Source organism: Perkinsus marinus, assembly GCF_000006405.1.
Source record: "Perkinsus marinus ATCC 50983 genomic scaffold scf_1104296976606, whole genome shotgun sequence".
Lineage (NCBI taxonomy): Eukaryota > Perkinsozoa > Perkinsida > Perkinsidae > Perkinsus > Perkinsus marinus.
This window is the reverse complement of record NW_003200415.1, coordinates 1-23,359: the sequence shown is the minus strand read 5'-3', so window position 1 is coordinate 23,359 and position 23,359 is coordinate 1. Positions and strand designations below refer to the sequence as shown.

At 47.2% G+C, this 23,359-nt stretch overlaps 8 protein-coding genes and 4 non-coding genes across 13 annotated transcripts; 10 read left to right on the top strand and 2 right to left on the bottom strand.

Annotated features, from left to right (window-relative positions):
- Positions 1 to 2,996: 2,996 nt before the first annotated feature.
- Positions 2,997 to 4,414, top strand: Pmar_PMAR029106 (hypothetical protein; the record flags this gene model as incomplete). The annotated part of the gene is made up of 8 exons (XM_002764620.1): positions 2,997 to 3,102; positions 3,146 to 3,255; positions 3,301 to 3,442; positions 3,727 to 3,811; positions 3,860 to 4,002; positions 4,046 to 4,166; positions 4,213 to 4,312; positions 4,394 to 4,414. 8 exons carry the CDS (start codon positions 2,997 to 2,999, stop codon positions 4,412 to 4,414), a joined length of 828 nt encoding a protein of 275 aa, XP_002764666.1.
- Positions 4,415 to 5,492: 1,078 nt separating this feature from the next.
- Positions 5,493 to 6,875, bottom strand: Pmar_PMAR029105 (Isopenicillin N synthetase, putative; the record flags this gene model as incomplete). The annotated part of the gene is made up of 8 exons (XM_002764619.1): positions 6,691 to 6,875; positions 6,569 to 6,643; positions 6,321 to 6,523; positions 6,201 to 6,275; positions 6,045 to 6,157; positions 5,892 to 5,989; positions 5,739 to 5,846; positions 5,493 to 5,697 (listed from the first exon to the last, which is right to left on the bottom strand). Exons 1-8 carry the CDS (start codon positions 6,843 to 6,845, stop codon positions 5,493 to 5,495), a joined length of 1,032 nt encoding a protein of 343 aa, XP_002764665.1. The 5' UTR covers positions 6,846 to 6,875.
- Positions 6,876 to 7,430: 555 nt separating this feature from the next.
- Pmar_PMAR029104 (hypothetical protein) lies at positions 7,431 to 8,494 on the bottom strand (the record flags this gene model as incomplete). The annotated part of the gene is made up of 7 exons (XM_002764618.1): positions 7,431 to 7,489; positions 7,543 to 7,804; positions 7,859 to 7,981; positions 8,033 to 8,170; positions 8,226 to 8,322; positions 8,362 to 8,421; positions 8,469 to 8,494. The coding sequence occupies 7 exons, from the start codon at positions 8,492 to 8,494 to the stop codon at positions 7,431 to 7,433; spliced, it is 765 nt and encodes a 254-aa protein (XP_002764664.1).
- A 1,299-nt stretch (positions 8,495 to 9,793) lies between these two features.
- On the top strand, positions 9,794 to 10,938 carry Pmar_PMAR029103 (hypothetical protein). The gene is made up of 5 exons (XM_002764617.1): positions 9,794 to 9,917; positions 10,091 to 10,262; positions 10,413 to 10,567; positions 10,619 to 10,765; positions 10,819 to 10,938. The coding sequence occupies exons 1-5, from the start codon at positions 9,815 to 9,817 to the stop codon at positions 10,917 to 10,919; spliced, it is 678 nt and encodes a 225-aa protein (XP_002764663.1). The 5' UTR covers positions 9,794 to 9,814; the 3' UTR covers positions 10,920 to 10,938.
- A 272-nt stretch (positions 10,939 to 11,210) lies between these two features.
- On the top strand, positions 11,211 to 11,626 carry Pmar_PMAR029102 (hypothetical protein; the record flags this gene model as incomplete). The annotated part of the gene is made up of 4 exons (XM_002764616.1): positions 11,211 to 11,340; positions 11,386 to 11,434; positions 11,502 to 11,547; positions 11,597 to 11,626. 4 exons carry the CDS (start codon positions 11,211 to 11,213, stop codon positions 11,624 to 11,626), a joined length of 255 nt encoding a protein of 84 aa, XP_002764662.1.
- Positions 11,627 to 12,597: 971 nt separating this feature from the next.
- Positions 12,598 to 13,896, top strand: Pmar_PMAR029101 (aspartate aminotransferase, cytoplasmic, putative). The gene has a single exon (XM_002764615.1). The coding sequence runs from the start codon at positions 12,622 to 12,624 to the stop codon at positions 13,819 to 13,821; it is 1,200 nt and encodes a 399-aa protein (XP_002764661.1). The 5' UTR covers positions 12,598 to 12,621; the 3' UTR covers positions 13,822 to 13,896.
- Positions 13,897 to 14,360: 464 nt separating this feature from the next.
- Pmar_PMAR029100 (aspartate aminotransferase, cytoplasmic, putative) lies at positions 14,361 to 15,566 on the top strand (the record flags this gene model as incomplete). Its single annotated transcript, XM_002764614.1, has 1 exon — positions 14,361 to 15,566. One exon carries the CDS (start codon positions 14,361 to 14,363, stop codon positions 15,564 to 15,566), a length of 1,206 nt encoding a protein of 401 aa, XP_002764660.1.
- A 1,209-nt stretch (positions 15,567 to 16,775) lies between these two features.
- On the top strand, positions 16,776 to 21,360 carry Pmar_PMAR029099 (hypothetical protein; the record flags this gene model as incomplete). Of its 2 annotated transcripts, XM_002764612.1 has the most annotated exons (19): positions 16,776 to 16,897; positions 16,944 to 17,080; positions 17,121 to 17,245; positions 17,684 to 17,796; positions 17,842 to 17,917; positions 17,970 to 18,062; positions 18,117 to 18,287; positions 18,362 to 18,487; positions 18,534 to 18,598; positions 18,735 to 18,773; positions 19,646 to 19,763; positions 19,812 to 19,859; positions 19,922 to 20,033; positions 20,074 to 20,159; positions 20,226 to 20,352; positions 20,402 to 20,489; positions 20,695 to 20,899; positions 20,947 to 21,018; positions 21,063 to 21,360. In XM_002764612.1, 16 exons carry the CDS (start codon positions 16,776 to 16,778, stop codon positions 20,458 to 20,460), a joined length of 1,617 nt encoding a protein of 538 aa, XP_002764659.1. In that variant the 3' UTR covers positions 20,461 to 20,489; positions 20,695 to 20,899; positions 20,947 to 21,018; positions 21,063 to 21,360. The 2 variants fall into 2 exon arrangements, with proteins under 2 accessions (XP_002764659.1, XP_002764658.1); XM_002764613.1 differs by lacking the exons at positions 20,695 to 20,899; positions 20,947 to 21,018; positions 21,063 to 21,360 and having other exon boundaries at positions 20,402 to 20,537.
- A 344-nt stretch (positions 21,361 to 21,704) lies between these two features.
- Pmar_PMAR029098 lies at positions 21,705 to 21,777 on the top strand. Its single transcript has one exon. It is a non-coding gene; the product is annotated as a tRNA-Ala (tRNA).
- A 498-nt stretch (positions 21,778 to 22,275) lies between these two features.
- Positions 22,276 to 22,348, top strand: Pmar_PMAR029097. Its single transcript has one exon. It is a non-coding gene; the product is annotated as a tRNA-Glu (tRNA).
- Positions 22,349 to 22,574: 226 nt separating this feature from the next.
- On the top strand, positions 22,575 to 22,647 carry Pmar_PMAR029096. The gene has a single exon. It is a non-coding gene; the product is annotated as a tRNA-Ala (tRNA).
- A 498-nt stretch (positions 22,648 to 23,145) lies between these two features.
- Positions 23,146 to 23,218, top strand: Pmar_PMAR029095. Its single transcript has one exon. It is a non-coding gene; the product is annotated as a tRNA-Glu (tRNA).
- Positions 23,219 to 23,359: the final 141 nt, after the last annotated feature.

Below are 23,359 nucleotides of genomic sequence, written 5' to 3'. Positions count from 1 at the left end.
ACCCACATCATGTATATGTAGGTAAGCATACACCATCGAATGTGGTGACTAAGGAGGAGTATGAGCAAAAAGCAGCATGTCATCAGAAGCCGACCAGAGGCCCTCAGGTCACTCCTCCCTTGTTGGATATAGTAAGGAGATGTATTTAGGCAAGACTAGGGAATCATAGAGTGCGACGGAGTGTAAGTGTAGACCAACTACACTGTGAATCAGCCACCTTCGCCCACTGTAAAACAGCTAGCACTTATGCGATGGATAGAGAAACCAGTGCTATCGGGAGACAACTGGGTGAGAATACGCTCCATATGGGGATTCACCTTGGATAGTAGGTAAACAGCAAGGGTATCATAGCTGCAATAGACTGGAATGTTCCGACTTCGGTATCACCCGGTACAACAATCACTTCTCGAAGATGGTAAGTCACTATCATGGTGCTCTTTGATATCGACTAATGCAGTTTTCAGGATAAGCTTACTCGCTGTGACCCCTATTATATGCAACCCAGGCTAACTATAACCAACAGCAGTGTCAAGTAGGAGAGGGTAGTCATCAGGCCCTGCTTGGATGGTAACGAGGCTTCTAGGTATGATATACTCAATAACGAGAGGAGGCATTTCTCATACTGATCATCACCGCTTCCGATCATTCAGTGGCAGTATACGACTCTTATGCTCCCACATTCCTCCTACCATGATCCTTGCTGTATGCTGATCGATGTTCTTGGATCGTGATGATGGTATTGTTGTTAATGGAGCAGCCCGGGTTAGGTGGTACATGCTGTTGCAGCTGTGTCTGAGATTGATGCGTCCGCCCACCACCAGGAATTATCATCAGATCGGGAAGAGCAATACCCGACTATATGTATCCTATCCCCCTCCCTTACGTGTGGAGGTATATCCATCGTCAGGTCAGCAAATGGTCAAACTCTTCCTAACCCCCTGCTGCGCCATAAAAGGCATCCTTCATCCACACCTCAGCAATAATGAGGGGGCCACTGATGCCCTCATTCTAGTTATTGATAATAGCCCAACCCTCGAGTATGAAATCAGAGACAACAAGAGGTGCAACCTCGATCTCTCCGGTACCGGCAGAGCATGACTATAATACAAATTAGGCAGAGACCAGCCTCCCGCTTAGACCAAGGCGAGATGACCAGATGATACCATCGGTTGGTCTACACGGTCAATGCCTGTGTCGCATGTTTGGTCTCAGCCTCCCCCACTGCCTCCATCCACATTGCCAACCGCTACTGGTCCAGAGGTACAAGTTGCCGGCCATAGATGTGATTATCTGGGTGAGCTTGGATGGCTAATGACGAGAGGTACAGTAGTACTCCAACGTCGGCGACTATACCAACACCGACCATCAGTGATGTTGGATCGGATGATGAATATCTCAACCAAGAGACGATGACGGAGTCAGTGGGAGCATCCAGCGTGTGGTGTACAGGTGTTATCTTGGACTAGTGGTACTTCTGAGAAACTAGAGCATATGCGTGAGGAGGATAGGATGCGTGTACAGGCTCGGAAGCTGGAACACTAGGAGATGATTGATAATGATTATCTACCTATCATGACACAATAACATACTACTTACAAGACTACGATAGCCATCATTGCTGAGGTCGAATGCTGTTACAACATCGGCAATTCAGGCCCCACTCTTCCATTGCATAGGACACCCACATCCGACCCACATGTCATTCCATTATGTCAAGTGATGATTCTAAATGATCACAGTCGGGACATGTGATAAGCCTCTCCTCATAAATCTGTGCTTCTACACACCACTACTGTTTGAGTTCTGTCATAAGTAGCGACAGGAAGTATCTGATAGTGTTATGAGCTTATGTGGTGATAGCAGCAGCAATAGCAAGCTGCTATTGAGCATTAGTGACCGACAATGACTACCGATACACGACGGATATCAGTGAGGGCGGTGAGTGTTGAGAACTCAGAGAGGGATGATCAAGCTAGGGTATTGCAACAACGAGTGAAGGAGCTAAATAAAGCATTGAAGGTAATAGGAAGAGCATCGAGATGAACATCTATAGTGTATTATCAGACACAATACAGGAGAGATAACACCGAGCTGATCGGACGTCTATGGGCTACTCTTAAGGACACTCTTATCTTCAATCATGGATCATTGGGTGCACCAGCTCTCAAGCTACGGCATACCAATGGCAAGAAAAGATCATCATCTATTACGATGGTGTATATGGATTTGCATCGTATCCTCCGTAGTGTGGGAATCCAATTGAGTGAACGTATGGCAAGGTGAGAAGGGACACACTATTTACTGTACCTATTAACTTCTTAGGAGCCTGTTCCGGACAGCAAGTAGGGGTGAGAAATGTATGACATTGGAAACCTTCCAAACAGTGATGATAACTATTAACTCTAGCGACCTAGCATTGTAGCATAGGTACTCATAGCCCATACTCTGGGTAACACGATACTAACACCGATGAAGATGCTTGAGCTTAATCGTCGGAGAGCTAAGGCATGGTGTGGAGTATTCATAGAGATTATCTTCAATGGCTGCCCGAGGAACAAGGCATTCTTGGTATCACTACCTCGTGCCGTCATCATCATCAATACTGAGATTAATAGGTTCAAACATTCAATGATAAGATAACACAGACCCTCGTCATAAACCAACTTCGACCCATGCTGACTCAGAAGGTATATCTACGATTAACCCTACCAGGCCTATGATTCTAGAATACAGATTCTCAAGCAGTCGCATCTCGATCGATTGAATGATGTGCCATGCTGCCTCTCATACTCTACCTTTTCTACCACTTGTGGAGAGCTTGGCATATTCTGCAGGTAATAGTAAGAGGGCAATAGACTGTAGTGATACTACCGCTTTGTAGGCACGAGAAACCTCTACTTCGAGCAATATTTGTACTTGCTCGTGGCTGCAATGCAAGGTGTAGTATCTGTGGAATGAAGAACAGCAGGAGCAACAACAACAGGAACAGTCCTAGGATGATGGATGGTGAAGAGCAGCACGACATGGTCATAGGCCAACGAGTTGACTTTATGAGGCTTCTAACATGTCTCACGCTATTGACCAGTATTGATACCGATAAAGGTAGTAGTTGGACTATTGCTGACTATAGGATGATGCATCGTAGATGATAAGCTGCGAATGCTGGTTGATATACATGATGATGACGATGATCGGTGCCTCTATGTGAAGCAACTATATGCTCTTGTGAAGAACGCGACGAGCGTGGCTGCCTGTGTAAGGTGTATCAATATAGCATGATGATAGTAGTCGTCTTTGAAGGTTTATAGACGATGCACTGGTGCCGCACTAGAGGGAGGTACTCAAGTCACTGATGGTGGGGACTCTGTTATTGCCGAAGTCGATAGGCAGCAATGCAACAGGGTTTTCGTAAGCAGCAGCATCAGCACGGCTGGCTACAATGGTGAAGAGAAACATCTTGATAGGTGGCACTCATGCGGCACCTCAATCGGACTACACAGACGGACTTCTTCTCGCTAGAGGGCCGCCAGCAGTGCTTGGATGGACTACCTTATAATACATATGCCTTGGTGAACAGTGAAGAACTCCTTAGAGGTTTGAAGCAAGCCACAGATGATGATCATACACTCAGTTTACTAGATCACCTTATACCAGGTAGTAATGTTCACCTATAACTATTACTCCTCGCAGTACTAGCAGGTGCTGTATCAATGCGATGGCTCGTAGCCGAGGGTACCCCTCATGCAGCCATAGTAAAAGGGATCAATGAACGACATGCACGGCAGAAGCAACGCAAGACCATGCGACATCGGTGAGGGATTATCACCAACACAACTCTAACTACTACTCCTACTAGTAGGTTGGCAGGATTAGCAAGGCTCAATCGTACCAATGCCTTCAAGCCCGATCTATGCTTCATCCGCAAGGGATTAGAACATCTCGGTCTCATATCGGAGGGGGAGGAGGAGAAGGAGGAGCGTGAGAGCACTAGGAGGCACCCAGGTAGGGTGGGTTACTGTCATTGCCGATATAACGGTGTCGTCAGACTCTCCTTCTACCTCGACAACAGACTCGGCCATCGATAGCGATCCGGATTGGTCACAATTCGAGACCGTCTTTCGTGAATCTAAGACGGGAGGCTGTCAGCTGCAGAAGCCTTCTGACAGGTGAGTGGACACATCTCTCCACACAGACTGTAATCACTATCATTAGGCATATTGAGAACGTCCAGAATATGACGAAACGATGGCCAAGTGGAGGGTCCACCAATGTACCATCAACCCTCTCGACTGAGATGACCACCTTGCGTGATGTGAGCTCAGTAACAGGTCTGCAGATGGTTACCAAACTAGGTATCAATATACAGCTTTGTTTCCACTACCTTCCCTTACAGGACGAGATCGACTGGCGCTGATAACAGACAATCGCAGCCACGAGCCTCCTCAGTATTTGATACAAGACGATGATGAGGTTCCCAGCGGAACTTCCTCAGCGAGAGCGGTTTCGAGGAAGGCCCCAGATGGGGAGGAAGCATCAATGTTCCGGTAGGACCTCAACATGGTACCTCCTCCTGACCACCCTTTCAGCTCGTCTAAGGGACGCCGAGGAGTGGGGCATCGCCTCAGCACGGCCCGATTCCGCTCTGCTTTCTCTACCCAATTAAGCCAGTCGTTGCGGAAACACGAGTAGGTATTCGAGGTCTTTAAGTCGAGCGTATCGGGGTATTCATAGGGCTCTTACGGAAGGGAATAAGCAGAATCCACGAGGACGCAGGAAGAGTGATGTTACCATTTTGATGGACCTGTTGAGGCCTGTACATCACGATGATAAGACACCGGATACTGCTGAGGAGGTTGTGTCTGTAGGAGCGGATGTGGTACGTGCCCTCTTTCTCCTTTGTCGTGACTATCTTGTCAACTGCTAGGTACTCGAATCGGATACACTCCACGTGGAACCTATCCTTGAGGGGCGTAGCCGAATGGGTAGGAGCTTTTACCAGAGGGAGGACTATGTCTATCCATATCCAGATCGTTACAACAGACTTATACAAAGTATCCTGTCCAACCCGAGGAGCGGCAATCCTGCCAATAGGGTCAGAGACTTCATGGACGTCAACGGTAGCAAAATGTAGCCCTCATCCCGATTGGTGTAGATGGAGTCTATGTCAGGCTATAGGGGGAATGCCACATATTTATGCAAAGTGTGTAACATCCGGCATTCAGCCAGCATGGACCATGGACAATGAATTGACTCAATCATTGATGTTATCTCATATGATCATACTATACATGTTTCGTTCATATACTATTGAGGGAATGGGTACTTTCATTATAAGAATTGAGCGCAGCCGCAGCCGTCTGTAACCTAAGAGGCGAATGGAGATTTATCCACCGGGCACTTGTTTGATTATTGTGAGAACTTTGGTGTATTATATCCCACTCCCAACTCCACATCAACAAAGGGGTTTATATAATGAAGAGAACTACTTTAAATCAATGAGCATCACCAACTATCGAATTAGTCTTTTTCCGTACAACATATTCCCATTGGTTAACGGGGCGACTTAATGCATCAGCATCGAAGTCATGTGGGTCAGCCATTGAGTCGGCGTTGAAGGAATGGAAGTAGGCGAAACTATAACGTGGCTCTACAAGGGGACCTTCTGGCTGAATGACACGATGCTTGATGGCTCTCCACCTAGTACACATACAACATGAATACTCCGCAAAGCGGCTCACCTATGATTGGTCCAATAATCCATCATATCACCGGTATTCACTAGTATTTCATCACCACTAGTCTTCACATCTATCCAGTCATTCGATGGTCCAACTATCTGTAGATACCTGCAGTACACTAATCGTACATCGATGTATCTGCTAGAGTCCTACATCCCACAAGCATCGCTATTAGCTTGACGAAGGAGGGTTAACGGACCCCAATCACTATGGACCGAGCATCGCACACCTCCTTGGGGTACAGTCGGCTCCTGACAACGCCGCTCGAATGATAGACTACCGCTAAAGGGACAATGACGAGCTCACCTCCTTGTAGCATAGCAGGCGTAGGACTGCCAAATGGTTATGATTCATATCATTAAAGAAACAAGGGTCCTTCCCGAGTGCTAGGGCGAGTACTTTATAAATAAGACTCGTTACTGAGGATGACAAGAGATGATTGCTACTCTCGTGGACGCCTACATCGCTCCATCTCCCTGTAGTATGCCATATATTTATCACGGAATCCAGGTGGCAGTCTCGGCCATTTGTTTGGACCTCGAAAAACAATATAGTATACGGATTACGATGTAGCTCCCATACCTGATCGAGTGGACCCTGGGTAACTGGAGGTGGATGGCCATATTTGGTAGGACTCCTTGGCGTCGGCCTGCCCTCTAGTCTGCTGTAAATACTCATCCGTTTCCTCGCTCCTATAGAGTAGTTCTCCACCAGCATCATAACCTTCAAAGTCTTCCGCGGTAGCCAATACTTCCCTCTTCACTGTACTAGGAAGATTGAAGAACCTGAACACAGAAACATACTCGTTGGTCTTAATGCTCCTGTCTTACTCTCTCGAGGTCTGCTCGACCCCCTCACAGATCTCACGAGGTACCCCATGGTTGACTATAACAAAACATCCATATCTGAAGTAAGGATTCAGCATTAACAGACGAGTAACGCTCCTGCTCACAGTTCCATGGCAGAAGACACCTCTGTTGCCACATATCGCAATATGTCAGGGTCATCCGGGTGAGCTACTGCCTGTGCAAGGTCTATTCGAGGTATCCCGTCACTATTTGTCTCATCCCTCCTGTTGGGGCGGTTCGGACGATCATTCTGGTCCATGGAGTTTAACGACGAATAATAGAAATAACTATGCATACACAGTCCTATTGTGGGCGTATATAGCGCCCGCCGTGACACAAAGGGGGCTAGCCAGCGGGTGAATAGCTGGCTCTACTAGGGGAAGGATTTGTAGGAGTCCACCCAGAGGAAGAGCAACCTGGGATGAATGACGATGGGATAGATTGTGAATAGATTCGAGTTGAAATTCGACTCCATTCACAGTCCGAGCATCCCCGCCCACAATGTCAGCAGCAAAAGCCCATGTGTCTATCAGAATGACAAATACGAACCTCAGGGGTAGACCGAGTTACAATACCACTGCTACTGCTTTCTTTCTCACAACTGAACACAACATACGTGTGAAACAGAGATGATTCCACACAATCACATATTCGCAGCAATCGTCGTCAGCACTTGACGACCATAATATAACACGGGAGTAACAGTAACTCAATACACGGAAGCGCACCACTGGGCGGCGGCTAGGGCGAATGTATATAGGCACAGAGCCGTTTTGTCTTACGCAACTCCTTACGGAAATACCTATTAAATCTTCATACACCAAGTCAGTATCACTGGCAATACTCACTTCCGTTTCCTCGTCACGCATTCTACAGCGGCAGCAATATGCTTGTGAGCTGTATCTGGAGGAAGAGGTATGATAATGGTGATGGGTATGGTAGGTAGAGCAACTGACCCATGGCGGGGCCATAATGTTGATAGTGATGACCCTCAAAGTCCTCATAGGAATTGATATTCCTCACAGTATCCTCTACATCCTTGTGTGATGTTCTCGATGTTGTTGATGCGAGAACTGAGAGATCTGCTGAGGTAAGAGTAATAACGTCTATCATACCAGCCTCATAAGCCTCCTTATCTTCTCTATCTAGCACAAAGTCAACTCTGTCGAGATGGTCAAGGACATCATCCTCAATAGAATCCAGATCGGAGTCCGGCATCTAATAAGCGTTATATACCATAAACATCGGGAGTAGTCTCGGAGATCATCTTACTGTGAATGCTGGATGCTGAACTGCTGGATTTGCACTATCGAGCCAATGCTCAATGTTACGTGGGTTCATGCTCACGAAGGATTCATAAACAGTCATGGATAGCTCCTTACTAATCGAGATAACCTAATACCTATACCTTCTCACAGCAGCACTTAGAGATGCCACTATCCCTACAGTATGTGCTATACCACCAGAAAAGAGGCAGACATCTCCAGGCCTGACTAATACAATCCTACAAGCTCGCCGTAAGGCAGCTATTTGGGAGTTGGTCAATGGTGCTTCGAATGTCTCACGAGATAATTGATCGAGGATCTGACGATGACATAGTCTAGCCTAGCTAACTACCACCAATACTGCTGGCAATTACATCATTACTATCAGCCACAGACCATAAGGCTAACAGCTTCCATCCAGCATAGTTCTTCCCAATATTAGACCATAGGCACTGATCTACATGCATGCACCTGAAAGTGCGTCTTGGCAGTTTGAGCTTATCCCCCTACTTTCCGGAGTTCTTTCCTCCAGTGAACAGACCCTCATCATATCTATCCCAATACATGTACCTTACCATAAACACGTGAGGAATAGAGCACTAACCTAGGAGGATTACATCCTATCAGCTGGTTTAGGCCGCATGCTCTCGGCTATATCCTTGATATCGATTGATGATACTGTCTTCACTAGTTCTCCACTTATAGGATGTGGGTATGCTTTCTCATATCTGCATGTAAGGATATGTTCTTCAGGAGCTGCAGTTAGCAAGATGCTAATAGCAACACTTGCCTAAGCTCAGTGAGGTATATCGTATGCTTCTCTATGGGGTGTTCCTTCCTCGTAATGCCTGCTTCAAGGAATTGGATCTTGTCAGATAAACTAGAACCGCTGGCCTCTTTCTGAACTCGTTCATTCTTATCCCCAATCCCACAGGTTTTCTCCTGAACATGTTTATCGTATGGATGCTATAACTCATGGGTTATGACTCATAATTTATAAACCATAGTCTATGAGGCTCGTATCAACCCAGGAACCCTCCTATTTACTACAGTATAACAGAACCGAGCTTTGTAGGTCTCCTTCATCTCTGGTGTAAAACTCCTCACGAAGTCGTAGGCATTATCAAACTGACCCAATCGGCAGGTTATTTCATAGGGTATCGATTTGTCGAGGCCGAGTCGATGTATCTTGAATTGACAATATGCCCAGTCGAGTTCCTCGATCAGCTGACTGACTCGACATACTCACCCCGTTGGGCATCACCCAGCACTCATCCAAATGGCTGGAGTTCACAAGTTCATACCTAAACGTCGGCAATCCTCGACAAATTCCAAATTACTCTGGTGTAATTGTACATGAAATCAATCTTGTTATGAATAATCCTCGGCCACTTGGACTTATCCCCCACTAAATCTATAGGCCAGGTTCCCTCCAGTTGCCTACGTGCTTCCTCATCTAGATAAACATCAGGATCGGGGGATATCCTCGGGAGAGTAACCTTTTCACTCATCATCTTCAGTATCTGCGCCGACTCGGATACTGATAGCATTTCATACACCGCAGACAGGGAACTATCAATGAGGAAAGCAGTATCCCACAGATTCAACGGCATATACTTCTGAGTGTTACTCAATTACGGAGCGGCGCAAGTCTAAAGAGTCGAGAATACAAGCATGATTCTTGATCGTTTTGGCGGGGCGATGAAAGTGGACGTTACACTCCATAAGACACCCGGATCTAATTGCACTGGTTGATTGTATCACATTTGTCACCTTGAGGGAGACAGGTATTTGTGAAGCAACTTGCTCGAAACTTCGTTTGATACGTCTGCAGGACGTAATGATGACGTTTTCCCGTCGCCCTCCATCTGTACGTATTAACATCTGTACGTGTATTTCCAAGAAACTCAGTGGTCAAAGAAACTCCTAATTAACAGTCCTATCAAGTTCGCTTTGTTCATACATGGTGGCTGCTGCTGTCGGAGCCGACATAGGGCATTCGGTAATCGGATACCTGCAGCATCTGGAGAGGACTTTGGATATGCTATGCCCGAGGTTGAGGCCATGTAGTGAGAGTGGGAACCATAATTACGAGAGTGGGGAGCTCTCTAGAAAGTGTTATTGATGCTAATTGGTACCAGGCATGATGTTTGACGGGCCTCTTCATTTGTTGTCATGGAGTCCGACCCAAGAGAACGCTGCTCGACCGACTCGAACAATCCATGACCAGCCTCTTTAGGTACTACTACCATGAAGTGTGACATTCAGCTGGCTAAGGCTTACTCTTGTTCCGTGGACGAAGTGAGGAAAGCGGCTGACCAAGTGAAGAGCAGCTTAGATGAGACTTCACGGAAGTGTGATGTATGTGAGGGACCCATCACTGGCTGCTTTGATTCCTGGAAACCGGAAATGTAATGACGGGAACTCAATTGGGATAACTGTGGCCTGTAGAGTAACAGAGCCATGAGCCGTTATAGTTCACGTGTCATTATCGTCTCATTCCCGTCATCTTTGTGATCAATTCGAATGGCTTAGCTGTTATTCCGACTTGATCCATTCAGGGCTGACTCGAGACACATCCTAGTGGATTGGGTTACTGACTGTGCTAAGCATAAGACGTACCCCGCTGGCAAGTGTCGGGTATTATGCGGGAAGTGTTCACTACTCTCCGATCTGGGTGCGCTTGGCCACCTTTCCGCGATTGCTGGTGATGAAGGTAAGATATATATGGTGCATCCCCTTGCTATCCTCAGCTGTTGTTCCTCAGCCGCTCTTTGCGAAGTGGCAGCCCACCACAACAGGCTCAATGGTACTAAAGGTGACATTAGCAATGTCCTTGCTACTGCTACGGCACTATTCGTATTACGGAGAGAGATAGAGCCCCAGGTAAGGGCAGTGAAGGCCAAGGATATGGGTAGGGATTACTATTGGGGTGGAGAGTTGTTCTTATGTTCTCACTGCATTCAGATACGATTCCTGAAGTCTTGTTCATTAAAGGTCCTGAAAGCAAAGTATTGTCCAAACCACGTAGTAAAAAGAGCAAGCACTGCAAGAATAGTACTGCTTGAGAACGTTTCGAACCTTGAAATGTCCTCCTGTTTGAGTTATTGGGAGGGTCATGGGGATTCGGTCCTATTGTTGAAGACGAAAAGATGGCATTCCGATTTCGGCGAGAAGGTGATAGGATCAAACACCGCATGCATGAGGAGGTGGGTCAGCAGGGAACTAGCGTACTGGGAATGTATCGATCAGCGCATGGGTATGCGGCCATGGATAAGGGACTTCAAGTGGAGGGTCTTCGGTTGGCATTACGAATTTTATATGGGAAATAAGGTACCAGGTGTCGGTGTGAGTGCCGTATGGACGATAACCGCACTATTGAGGCTCGACAAGCCATTCTGAAGGACCAAAAGATGGCCCCGACCATGCAAGTCTTCTGTGACTTGAAAACCAATGGAGCATCAACCAAGGGTCTTAATGCTACTAAAGGTACTATCTATAATCCAGCAATCACAGAATTCTTCACGATGGCAGGTGGTGATAAGCGCCCAGAACATGGGCCGCTAGCGTTCAATAAGACTAAGTACTTCATATGGCGGCCATGCATACCCAACATCGTTAGTTCAATTCCTTGATGGGACTCTGGGCAGGTGTACCTTAGGTACCGTATCGCAAAAGTACGAGTCCTTTCTGCAAGTAGGGCCCTTTCTTGATGGAGGTTTTCCTTCGCCTCTACTGTTATTAGAATATCCTCGAATTCGACAGGATGGACTGAGCTCCAAAAGAGGCGTATACCAGATCCTGTACCGAAGGGATGGAGTGGTCATAATCAGGGAATAGCAGGTGCTATAAACACTCTCGAGGCCAGTTCCTAGTAGCGCATTGTTTCTCATAGGTACGGATGACAGTGTACCGATTCATCCTCAATACCAGTAAGACACTGCCCCCTCATGTTTCGGTATGAGTACGACCTCTTTGAGACCCTTGGTGTATATTTCATCCGAACCATTCACCACTCGTAAACACAGAACTCCACAGTTGAGACATTCATGAACCATTACCGAGCATGGAAGGGAACATCAGGCACACTCCCTCGCTCTCTGCCTTCCTCGACACACTAACCAAGTAACTGCAGACGTGATATGTGTCTGCTGTTTCCCCGAAGAGCTGGCCCCTGTAGGGTGCAGTAATTCAAGTGTAATACCTCAAATGACCTCACATCCCATTGTTCACAAAAGCGTCCAAGAGTTCTCTAGCAGAGGGTAGCATAAAGTTCACTGGCCACACGCCGAGAAGTCATCCCAAATTGCCAATTCCTCCGAGTGTCTCGATCGGGCCTAGGATCCAGGTAAGCGATCGATCAATTTGGCACTCCTCGTGAATTCTACCATCCCTCTCTATACAAACGGTCATTGACCTTACTCCATAAATCGACCTCCATTCCGCGTCGGTGAGGAGATTTTTTTCGGTGAGGAAGGAGAACTTGGGCCAGAGGAAGAACATCTTGAGCGCGCAAGAGACGAGGGGATTTTGTGGCGCGCGCGACACGCAAAGGTGGCGAAGCGAGGCCGCCTTCTTTTATTTCGCTTGCGCTATGTGTGAGACAGGAAGATGGACGACACCTCTCATGAGGGGGGCTGAATCTACGCAGCGATGGCGTGGGGGAGAACACAGCATACGGAACCTGGAGTCGACAACTACTCACCTGGAACACGAAGCGTACTTAATACATGGCATGACCTTTTCAGTTACGTATCCCACCACTCAAACATGTCTTCCATTTTCGAATCTTGTGATTTGGCTCCCCCGGATCCTATTCTCGGTACCGCCACCGCTTATAAGGCTGACCCCTCTCCCAACAAGGTCAATCTTGGTATTGGTGCTTACCGTGATGAGAACGGCAACCCCAAGGTTCTCGATGTTGTCCGTAAGGTCGATCAGCAGTTGGCCGCTGACATGAAGGTCGATAAGGAGTACGCTCCTATTGACGGTTTCCCGGCCCTCAAGCCCCTTAGTCAACGCCTTCTCTTCGGCGAGTCTAGTGATAGAATTGCCAGTAGTCAGGCTCTGTCCGGCACTGGATCTCTGAGACTCATCGGTGAATTTGCCGCCAAGTTCCTCAACAGACCTGCCATTTATATCTCCGATCCTACATGGGGTAACCACATCAAGGTCTTCGAGAAATCTGGTCTGAAAGTCCGAAAGTATCCCTACTGGGACAGCGAACATCGCGCGATCAACTTCGAGGGAACCTTGAAGGTTATTGGCGATGCTCCTGTTGGCTCTCTCATCCTCCTTCATGCCTGCGCTCACAATCCCACTGGTATGGACTTCAACCACGAACAGTGGCAGCAGCTGCAGAAGCTTATTGCTGAGAAGAACCTTGTCCCTGTTCTCGACAATGCCTATCAGGGATACGCGTCTGGCGATCTCGAGGCTGATGCTTATGCCCTCCGTCTCTTCTATCAGTCTGGTATGGAATTCTTCGTAGCTCAGAGTTTCGCCAAGAACTTCGGTCTTTATGGTGAACGTGCCGGTATGTGCCATCTCGTCACCAAGAGTGCTGACTTGGCTGCCCGCGCCCTTAGTCAGCTGAAGCTCATTATTCGTCCCATGTATTCCTCTCCCCCGATCCATGGTGGTTTGATTGTTAAGACTATCCTTGAGAACCCCTCTCTTGAGCAAGAGTGGAAGGATGAACTTAAGCTCATCAGCGGCAGGATTGCCAAGTACCGTATCCTTCTGTCTGACGGTTTGACCGCCAAGGGTACTCCTGGTACTTGGGAGCATATCAAGAAGCAGATTGGTATGTTCTCCTTCACTGGTCTCACTGTTGCCCAGTGTGAGCGAATGATTAACAAGCATCATATCTATATGCTTAAGAATGGTCGTATCTCTATGGCTGGATTGAACCACGGCAACATTCAATACGTTATCGATGCTATGGATGAGTGTGTACGTAACGCGTAAGGGAGCTTTTCTTTCTTGTATAATAATTCCTCGAACTGAGCGATGAGTATTTATCGAGGCAGCAAAACCTCCATCACTGACCACTCATACCTCTATCATTCCTGCAGAATTATTGTGTTGTCATTTCAATAGTCCTGCTGACTTCACCGCCCAGCTCATTCCACAATCTCTGACTAACTTCACCCCACATCTCAGAGTGACCATAAGCCTTGCACTGTATACTTGTCGAAGATCTTTGTTTCCGCACGATTTGCCTCATGATTGCTAAGGCCTGATGAAACTATAAACCGTGTAGCCTACAGCATAGCTCGCAACTTAGTGGACTTCAGCTTATCTTGCAGCCGGCTTAGTCGTCCGTTGTGTGCTGTCCCATCAAGCTAAATACTTTGGAAATGCGCTGTATTGCAGTAAGCTCATGGTCGAGGTGAGTTGCTTGTTAACTTTCAAATATTGTTTTGGTTTCCGTGTGAGAATTAGTAGGAGAATGTTTTTTCTCGTGCTAATCGGATCTTTACAGTTCTACTAAACCAGTTCTAGCAATGTCTTCCATTTTCGAATCTTGTGATTTGGCTCCCCCGGATCCTATTCTCGGTACCGCCACCGCTTATAAGGCTGATCCCTCTCCCAACAAGGTCAATCTTGGTATTGGTGCTTACCGTGATGAGAACGGCAACCCCAAGGTTCTCGATGTTGTCCGTAAGGTCGATCAGCAGTTGGCCGCTGACATGAAGGTCGATAAGGAGTACGCTCCTATTGACGGTTTCCCGGCCCTCAAGCCTCTTAGTCAACGCCTTCTCTTCGGCGAGTCTAGTGATAGAATTGCCAGTAGCCAGGCTCTGTCCGGCACTGGTGCATTGCGAATTATTGGCGACTTCTGTGCTAAACACTTGAACAAGCCTGCTATCTATATCTCGGATCCTACCTGGGGTAACCATCTCAAGGTGTTCGGTGCTGCCGGATCAGGTCTCGAGACTCGTAGGTATCCTTACTGGGATGCTGAAAATCGTTGTCTCGACTTCAAGGGTTGCATGGCTTGTCTGTCTGAGGCTCCTGCCGGATCCCTGATCCTTCTCCACGCTGTGGCTCACAACCCCACTGGTATGGATTTCACTCATGAGGAGTGGCAGCAGGTTCAGAAGCTCCTTCAGGAGAGGCATCTTATTCCTCTTCTTGATTGCGCTTATCAGGGATATGCTTCTGGTGATTTGGATAGGGATGCTTATGCTCTCCGTCTCTTCTATCAGTCTGGTATGGAGTTCTTTGTTGCTCAGAGTTTCGCCAAGAACTTTGGTCTTTATGGTGAACGTGCCGGTATGTGCCACTTCGTGACCAAGAGTGCTGACTTGGCTGCCCGTGCTCTCAGTCAACTCAAGCTTGTTATTCGTCCCATGTATTCCTCTCCCCCGATCCATGGTGGCTTAATTGTTAAGACTATCCTTGAGAACCCCGCCTATGAGAAGGAGTGGAGAGATGAGTTGACTGCTATCAGTGGTAGGATTGGTGAGATGCGTATCCTTCTGTCTGACGGTTTGACCGCCAAGGGTACTCCTGGTACTTGGGAGCATATCAAGAAGCAGATTGGTATGTTCTCCTTCACTGGTCTCACTGTTGCCCAGTCCGAGCGTATGATTAACAAGCATCATATCTATATGCTTAAGAATGGTCGTATCTCTATGGCTGGATTGAACCAGCATAATATCCAGTACGTTATCGACGCTATGGATGAGTGTGTGCGTAATGCATAAATTATTTTCCAGGGCAGGCTATGATGAGTGGTAACCTACCATCTATCGCAGATATTTTTGGTTAAGTTGTTCAGGCTTCTCGATAGAATGATCTGCACTGTTTCGATTCTTTGACTGTATATAGTGTTGTTGTGTTAAGTTGAAGGTAGGCTTTCCTAGTAATCGCTGTATTGATCAGAGGAGCCTCAACACGATCAAAGGTACTCGCTGCTAGAGAGATATAGGTCTCCATTCTGAGGATGACAGTAGTGATCGGTATTCTCATTAGTTGATCATCGAGGAGGAGTCTTTTGTGTTTACGTCAGTGGATGTCACTGGTGTATCCCTTGCCGGGGTGATTCCTTAGTGCTGGATAGTCTTCTGTGGATAGTGGGTATGCGATTGTGGTTGCTTGGTGGAGTGCAACTTCAGTTGTTCTTTATGAATAATCAGTCATCCCTATGGTCCACCTTCGGAGGACTAGGATTTCCTGCCAATTCTTCCGACAAGGCCGTCAGGGAATATTCACCAACAACGAGGAGAGATCGAATAATGAACCGGACCCGATGCAGTGTAATCGTAGCTCTCTTGGATGCAGCCGCGTGGTGGGTGGTATGAATGGCGGAGTTTGGTCGTGTCGCTGTGCCCTCTCGGAAGGAGATATCCGAGTATAAGGGGGTGCATATCTGTAGTTCGGTGAGGTATCGTGTTAGAACTAGTAAGTATTTCGACACTGTCGATAGCGGCGACTAACGGCGACTAATGGCGAATGGCAGAAGCGGAGTGCGCCAAGTGGAGCGACGTGTGTCGAATCATGAGCTATGGAGCTTGCCATTGAGAGTACCTCAGCTGCGAATCGTCTATGAATCCATTTAATGAATCCATTCAGTGAAGCCATGAACGAACGGCATGGGATACTGTTCGATAACTTCACCACATGTGTTGAAACGGGAGTTGTAGATCCTGAGAACGATGACGACGACAAGTCAATGATATTCGCCACACAATGCTCAAGGCAATCGATAGCACAATGCTACATGTTAATCTCGCCATTGCCCATTTGTTGGGGAAGAGATTGTGTGGTGCTTTGAATACAATTGCCGCAAGGGTACGACATTTGAGAGGTAGTTCATGTTCAGTTAGTGTGGTTCCGATATGAGTCTCTTCATATCACTGCTGAGCTCTGATTAGTCTTACCTGCCTCTCGTTGCCGTTACCTTTTTGAACTCCATGCTAGCAGCCTTGCAACATCAGCTCAGTGGTGATGGTGTATGTGTATCGTACCTAGCTGGAGCAAAGCAGGGCCATTGGCCCGCAATCCCATGGCAGAATGACATTACATGTAGTCCAAGGTACATTCATGGATAAGGCTACTACCACGTAGCTCGGGGTTTCGAGGTTCCCCGGCACAACCAATAATCTTCTGGAGTCCCTCAAATCTCCAGCGTCCAAGCAAAAGGCTGAGGCTATGTTGCTTAATGAGGTTAAGATATGCAGTGCTTGTGGCAAGGCATGTGCACTTACTCTTGAAGTTTGTAATACGCATATCTTGGTTGTGAGAATGATGAATGCCAGGTAACAGCTGCTCGGGTGATATCAAAACCACCGCCAAGTCCTACACGGACAACGTGATGATGTGTTTTATGCTGGGCATTGGGAAGACTTGTGATTATCCCCTCACAGTACCTATAAGGGCTCAAGTATGGTATTCAATCATTACATCGCTATGTTGTGGTGTCCTCATCAGTCTCCTTCCTTCCTGTGCTATGATGATTTGTTGGCGTCTAGTCCATGTCATTTAAATGTAATACCAACCGAACATTATCTCCCAGACTGGAGGTGGTTGCTGGCTCGTCCAAGAGAAGGCCTCGACATCATGGAGGTACAGTTCTACTCTGACCTGTTGACGTGACTGCAACTTCGTTCTTCGCCGATCTCGACTCGTCGGTCTCTCCCAAAAATCACGTATGCCAGTATGTAGGATTCGATCTCGAGATATCGTCTCTCCTCGGGTTGGAAGCAATAGTCATTCTGTGATACCCAAGCAGACCCGGCATATCGATTCTGGGGATTTTCTAGCGAGATCGGGGACCTAGCACGCGCCGTAGCCCTCCTTCCTCTCTCTCCTCTACCTTCAGGCCCTTTACCGAGTTGCCAAGGATGTTGCTGTCTCACAATTTATATCAAATCCTGAATTTGTCAAGAAGCTCTTCAGTCCTTCAGTGGTCAGCGAGATCATGCGTGATCCGGGGTAGCCAATATCATACAAGCTGCTTGGTCATTGTGTTGCCATCAGGAGCTTCATCGATACTTACGCTATGGCAGGATTCAACTATCCTCCTTCACAGATGCAAATACATCTTCAGTTCATAGTACTATGGTATTGAGGGTAGTCTATGAGGAGACGTTTCATTCACTGATCAGCTGCCCCCTCTCATGCCCTTCCATACTCGTTTGCTAATGGAGGATAAGCACTTCCACTTCTTACGTTTTTTTGAATATCGTTATGTCAGAACGGTGAGAGAATACTAGTGGCATTGCAGTTTAGAGCGAAGCATCGGTGTTGTCCAGGTTCTGCAGTTCCTTGTAGAGTCTTCGGCCACGGTAGATCTTGTCGGACAGTTTGACGCAGAAAGTGTCGTGGACTGCATAAAAGACTGCACTGGAATTGATTATTTCACTCATCATCGTGAAATGATGTGCAGATTCAAACACAATAACAAGACTGCAGCGAATTGGGAAGTGAGTTGGATACAGTCGTGCCACATGTTCGGTGAAAGGTTCTTACCGAAGGCTCTCATTAGCGCCGACTTCAGGCGGCTGATTTCGAATACGCTGTTTTATCCTCCAGTGATGGTAGCGCCAGCGATTCCGTTATATTGCTGCGTTCTGGTGAAGAGGCTCCCATGAAGAACGCTCTTGCAATTCAATCAAACGATAAGGTGTGACGTCTCGGCAGCACTTCAGTTCGGTTACTCATCCTTTCAGTTGATTCTGCAGAATTATGGCAGGCCTTATTCCCTCATGGGAGCACCGACAGGGACGTACTACAGGTAAGAGTAGTCAAATGAAGCTTATTGTTTTGCCACGGGAGAACCATATTGATGATTGATAATAGAAGTAAACAAGTATTCAATAGGGAAACTGAAATTGAGCGTATCAATGCCAACCATGCAATCGACATGTTAGGTATGCAAAGCATCCTGATGATATTTGTGACTGGACAGAGTGATTGCCACATTTGGTTTCATGCTTGAAATAGACGGTATTGGATAACGGATTCGGGTGAAGCTTGTGATGAAGAACATGCCTCGTTTACAAGTTCGCTTTTTTTCATTTAAATACCCCATGGATCTTCTTCCTCTTACCGATCCTGATGTTGAGCGTGGGCGCTCATTACGGCGCAGGACACATCGATTCTGGACAACTCTTCATTGGAAGGCTCTTCGGTATCTCGGAGTTATTTCTGATTCATATCGGCAATCGAAATGTGAAAAGAAGCTTGGCGGGAGTTTATTCCTCGTCATGGGATTATGTACCATGTTTACAATGTACTACACACGACGGGGGGAATAGCCCTTCTCGAGACTCTATCCTAGATACTATATACTCACTGCTGGGAATATTGGTGTGGGGTATCAGCAGAGGATAGCAGGATTAGAAGAAGAGAATCGATACCTTAAAATGAGGTTATTCGAGAAGGCCTCCATTCCTAGAGGTGTATCACTTGAAGATGGCTCAATGATTCTGGATGACACTACCGTAAGCAGCTCGGTTATCAATATCCTATCTATCAGTGTGATTACTACACTCATGTGTCAGGGTGTACTGGAAGACGTCATATCGAGCCCCACAAGCTTGCCACAGCTCAAGCATAGCCCTCGTGATACACTCGTGAACGTCCAAGTTTAGTTCGTATTCAGTGGCATGTAGATAGACCTCACTGTCCCATATTTATCTCCTCAACACCCCATCACTAGTATATCATTGCTGATCTCATACCCAGGCTTTAAATGTTTCCCTGTGTTCTTGAAGTCAGATGTCGTATTATCTTCGAATATGGCATATTCAGACGGGCTTTGTGATCATATAGTTATCAGTCCGATGGTGAACCAATCTCCAATAGTCGACATCAACTCTCCTGGCGTTTCTTTCATCACAGAGCGTACTGGACCTGAGGAACCATGCTGGCAGCCGGATGAGCATGTCATGCACAAGGTATTGCGCTCTATCGTTTGCCTCTATGTTGACTTCTTCCTGTGTTAGTTCACTCAAGTTCGCTGTTATGTCGGTGATGCGTGTCTGGGGACTGGGGTAAGCTAACCGGAAAAGGAATATTCTCGACGATCTCGGTAGGCGTATAACTTATCGTACAGGTCATTTTGATGACGTCGACGAGATTCGTCTGGCTTTCCATTGAGAACGAGGCAGTTGGGCTCGGTATCGAGTATAAAAGCATCCAGCTCCATGCCACAGCTACTGAACTATGTAAAGATAATACATTAAGCATTTCCGATTCTTGACTCAGGTGACGAGATCCCTGAGCCTTGTCTGTACCTGCAGTTGGAGCCAGAGGTGTCCGAAGATGACGACGAGATGGAGGACCCACCAGAGGTAATGCCGTCGAATACTTATTCCTTCCAGTCAGACTTGGAGCTAAACTATCGTACAGAATGTCAGATTCGTCTTGTACCGAGCAATCCCGAGAGCACTCTGCAACCTATGTTCGACGCATTGAATGAGATGCAACTCGCACATCCAGATGATGACGAAGGATCGACGGATGCCGAAGCTCCGATGGATATGAGTACATTGTTCTTCCTAGTAGTGCAGCCTTGGATAGAGTGCCCTCTCAGGTGGATTCACATTCGCTCCTGGATTCTCGCTCGATACTGATACCCCGAATGGCCATTAGAGAGGTATCCAGATGTCATATAACAGAGGGTACGAGGTAGCTAGGGTAGACCAGCTCACTCAGTTTCACTTGAACACTGCTGATGATGTGTAGTGTAGTCAATTCCGGGGAAGCTGATTCTGTACAATATTCAATCTCCCGCGGAGACGCTCAGTTCGCAGACATGCTCACTATTAGGTTGATGCTAATATCGCATTAGCATAACGTCGGATAGGTCGTTGAATCTCCTCTCAGAAGCGACTGCGAAATCGATGCCAGTGATCTCGGGTCCGATGTCACATCGGGGATGTGTGACGGGCTCTGGCTTTGGAGGAGCTGACAGAGCCTTATGGAGGAGATGAACACAACAGAACCATACATGGATCATGCTTCCGGATGTTGTCGAGATGCTTGACTGGTACCAATCTTAGTCAGGAGTCAGCTGTAGTTAACGACGTTGGTAATACTATTTGGGCCTGTTAGGATCGTGACGACCGTCATGATCAGATCATTTTAGGACCTACCGCCACCACACTCAGCGTCTCTTGACAACAGGTCCCCGAGAAAGAGAAATTCATGGTAACCATCGATCTATTACTGTCAGTAATTTACTGATATCCCAGTGGAAGAGGACTCTGTTGGCCCTCACTGAATCGACACATTCGTGCTAGCTCGCATCCCCCAAAAATATGTGGGTTAATAACTCCGAGTCTCGACGCTCATCGATAACTGTATACCGTCCAGTTGAGGAGTTTACTGCAGCTTAATGATCTCGTCGTGGTGGGGGGCTATGTTTTCGTCGATGCAAACTTCACAGCACCGTTCAAGTTGCGAGGTCGCTATCATGCGCGGTTTGTATTCTCATTGATGGTACTCGCCTCGGAAGCACGCAGTGTGTCACTCGCGATCTGCCAAGGTATACCTGAGTCAAATGCTGATATGTTTCGCCGCGAATTCTCGCGTTTCGTTGATGAGGGAAGGGATGGACGGCTTCCCTTGCACAAGAAAGAAACTGCGAGATTGACTATCAGTATCGGAAAGTGTATATGAGATAAGATATTTGTTGGGCTCACATTGAGCGCAATGATTGAAGACTGAGCAGGAGTGTTAGAGGAGCATCGTAGTTCGAGATGCACGACCTGTTATTGGTTCCCCTCCTCCCTTGGACAATGTTCGTCACCCATTCGTGGACCACTTCAACATTGTTCGAGGGGCGAGGGTGCTCAGCCCATCTTTCCGGAATGGAAAGAATTTGAATATTGTGAGGGGGACTAGCTCAAATGGTAGAGCGCTCGCTTAGCAAGCGAGAGGCACCGGGATCGATGCCCGGGTTCTCCATTTTCGCTCGTATGTTGACGCGGTTCTGATGCCGACAACTATCATCCTGCTGAGTGTGGGGTTTTGTATGTAGCATCCCAATAAGGTGGAAAGACAGCATCATGAACCCTTACGGACTTGTTCGGGAGGGAGTGGTACAATCGTAAATTTGTTGCGTGGTGACTGATTGGGCTGGTCACAATGCTTGTAGACGCACCATATGATAGAGGGAAACTGTGTGTTATACCACCTCCATTTAGCACAACAGTTAGTGGTGACTGGTGATACCACAATTCATGGGAATATGAAAATGAATGAAGGATATAATCATCCTTCGAGATAAGTGTCACCAATGATAGAGGCGCGTCTCAATAATATACCAGATTCCTTTCGAACCTGGGAAATGTTCCTTAGTGCGGCCTTGTTGGTGATGCTGCAATCATCTCGGTTGCTACCTCAATCACGCAGGTGGACTGAACAGCACTTTTGTGAACTGTATATAATTTTATGTTTTCAGTTTCCGATGTAGTCTAGCTGGTTAGGATTCGTGGCTTTCACCCACGCGACCAGGGTTCGAGTCCCTGCATCGGAAAGTGTATATGAGATAAGATATTTGTTGGGCTCACATTGAGCGCAATGATTGAAGACTGAGCAGGAGTGTTAGAGGAGCATCGTAGTTCGAGATGCACGACCTGTTATTGGTTCCCCTCCTCCCTTGGACAATGTTCGTCACCCATTCGTGGACCACTTCAACATTGTTCGAGGGGCGAGGGTGCTCAGCCCATCTTTCCGGAATGGAAAGAATTTGAATATTGTGAGGGGGACTAGCTCAAATGGTAGAGCGCTCGCTTAGCAAGCGAGAGGCACCGGGATCGATGCCCGGGTTCTCCATTTTCGCTCGTATGTTGACGCGGTTCTGATGCCGACAACTATCATCCTGCTGAGTGTGGGGTTTTGTATGTAGCATCCCAATAAGGTGGAAAGACAGCATCATGAACCCTTACGGACTTGTTCGGGAGGGAGTGGTACAATCGTAAATTTGTTGCGTGGTGACTGATTGGGCTGGTCACAATGCTTGTAGACGCACCATATGATAGAGGGAAACTGTGTGTTATACCACCTCCATTTAGCACAACAGTTAGTGGTGACTGGTGATACCACAATTCATGGGAATATGAAAATGAATGAAGGATATAATCATCCTTCGAGATAAGTGTCACCAATGATAGAGGCGCGTCTCAATAATATACCAGATTCCTTTCGAACCTGGGAAATGTTCCTTAGTGCGGCCTTGTTGGTGATGCTGCAATCATCTCGGTTGCTACCTCAATCACGCAGGTGGACTGAACAGCACTTTTGTGAACTGTATATAATTTTATGTTTTCAGTTTCCGATGTAGTCTAGCTGGTTAGGATTCGTGGCTTTCACCCACGCGACCAGGGTTCGAGTCCCTGCATCGGAAAGTGTATATGAGATAAGATATTTGTTGGGCTCACATTGAGCGCAATGATGAAGACTGAGCAGGAGTGTTAGAGGAGCATCGTAGTTCGAGATGCACGACCTGTTATTGGTTCCCCTCCTCCCTTGGACAATGTTCGTCACC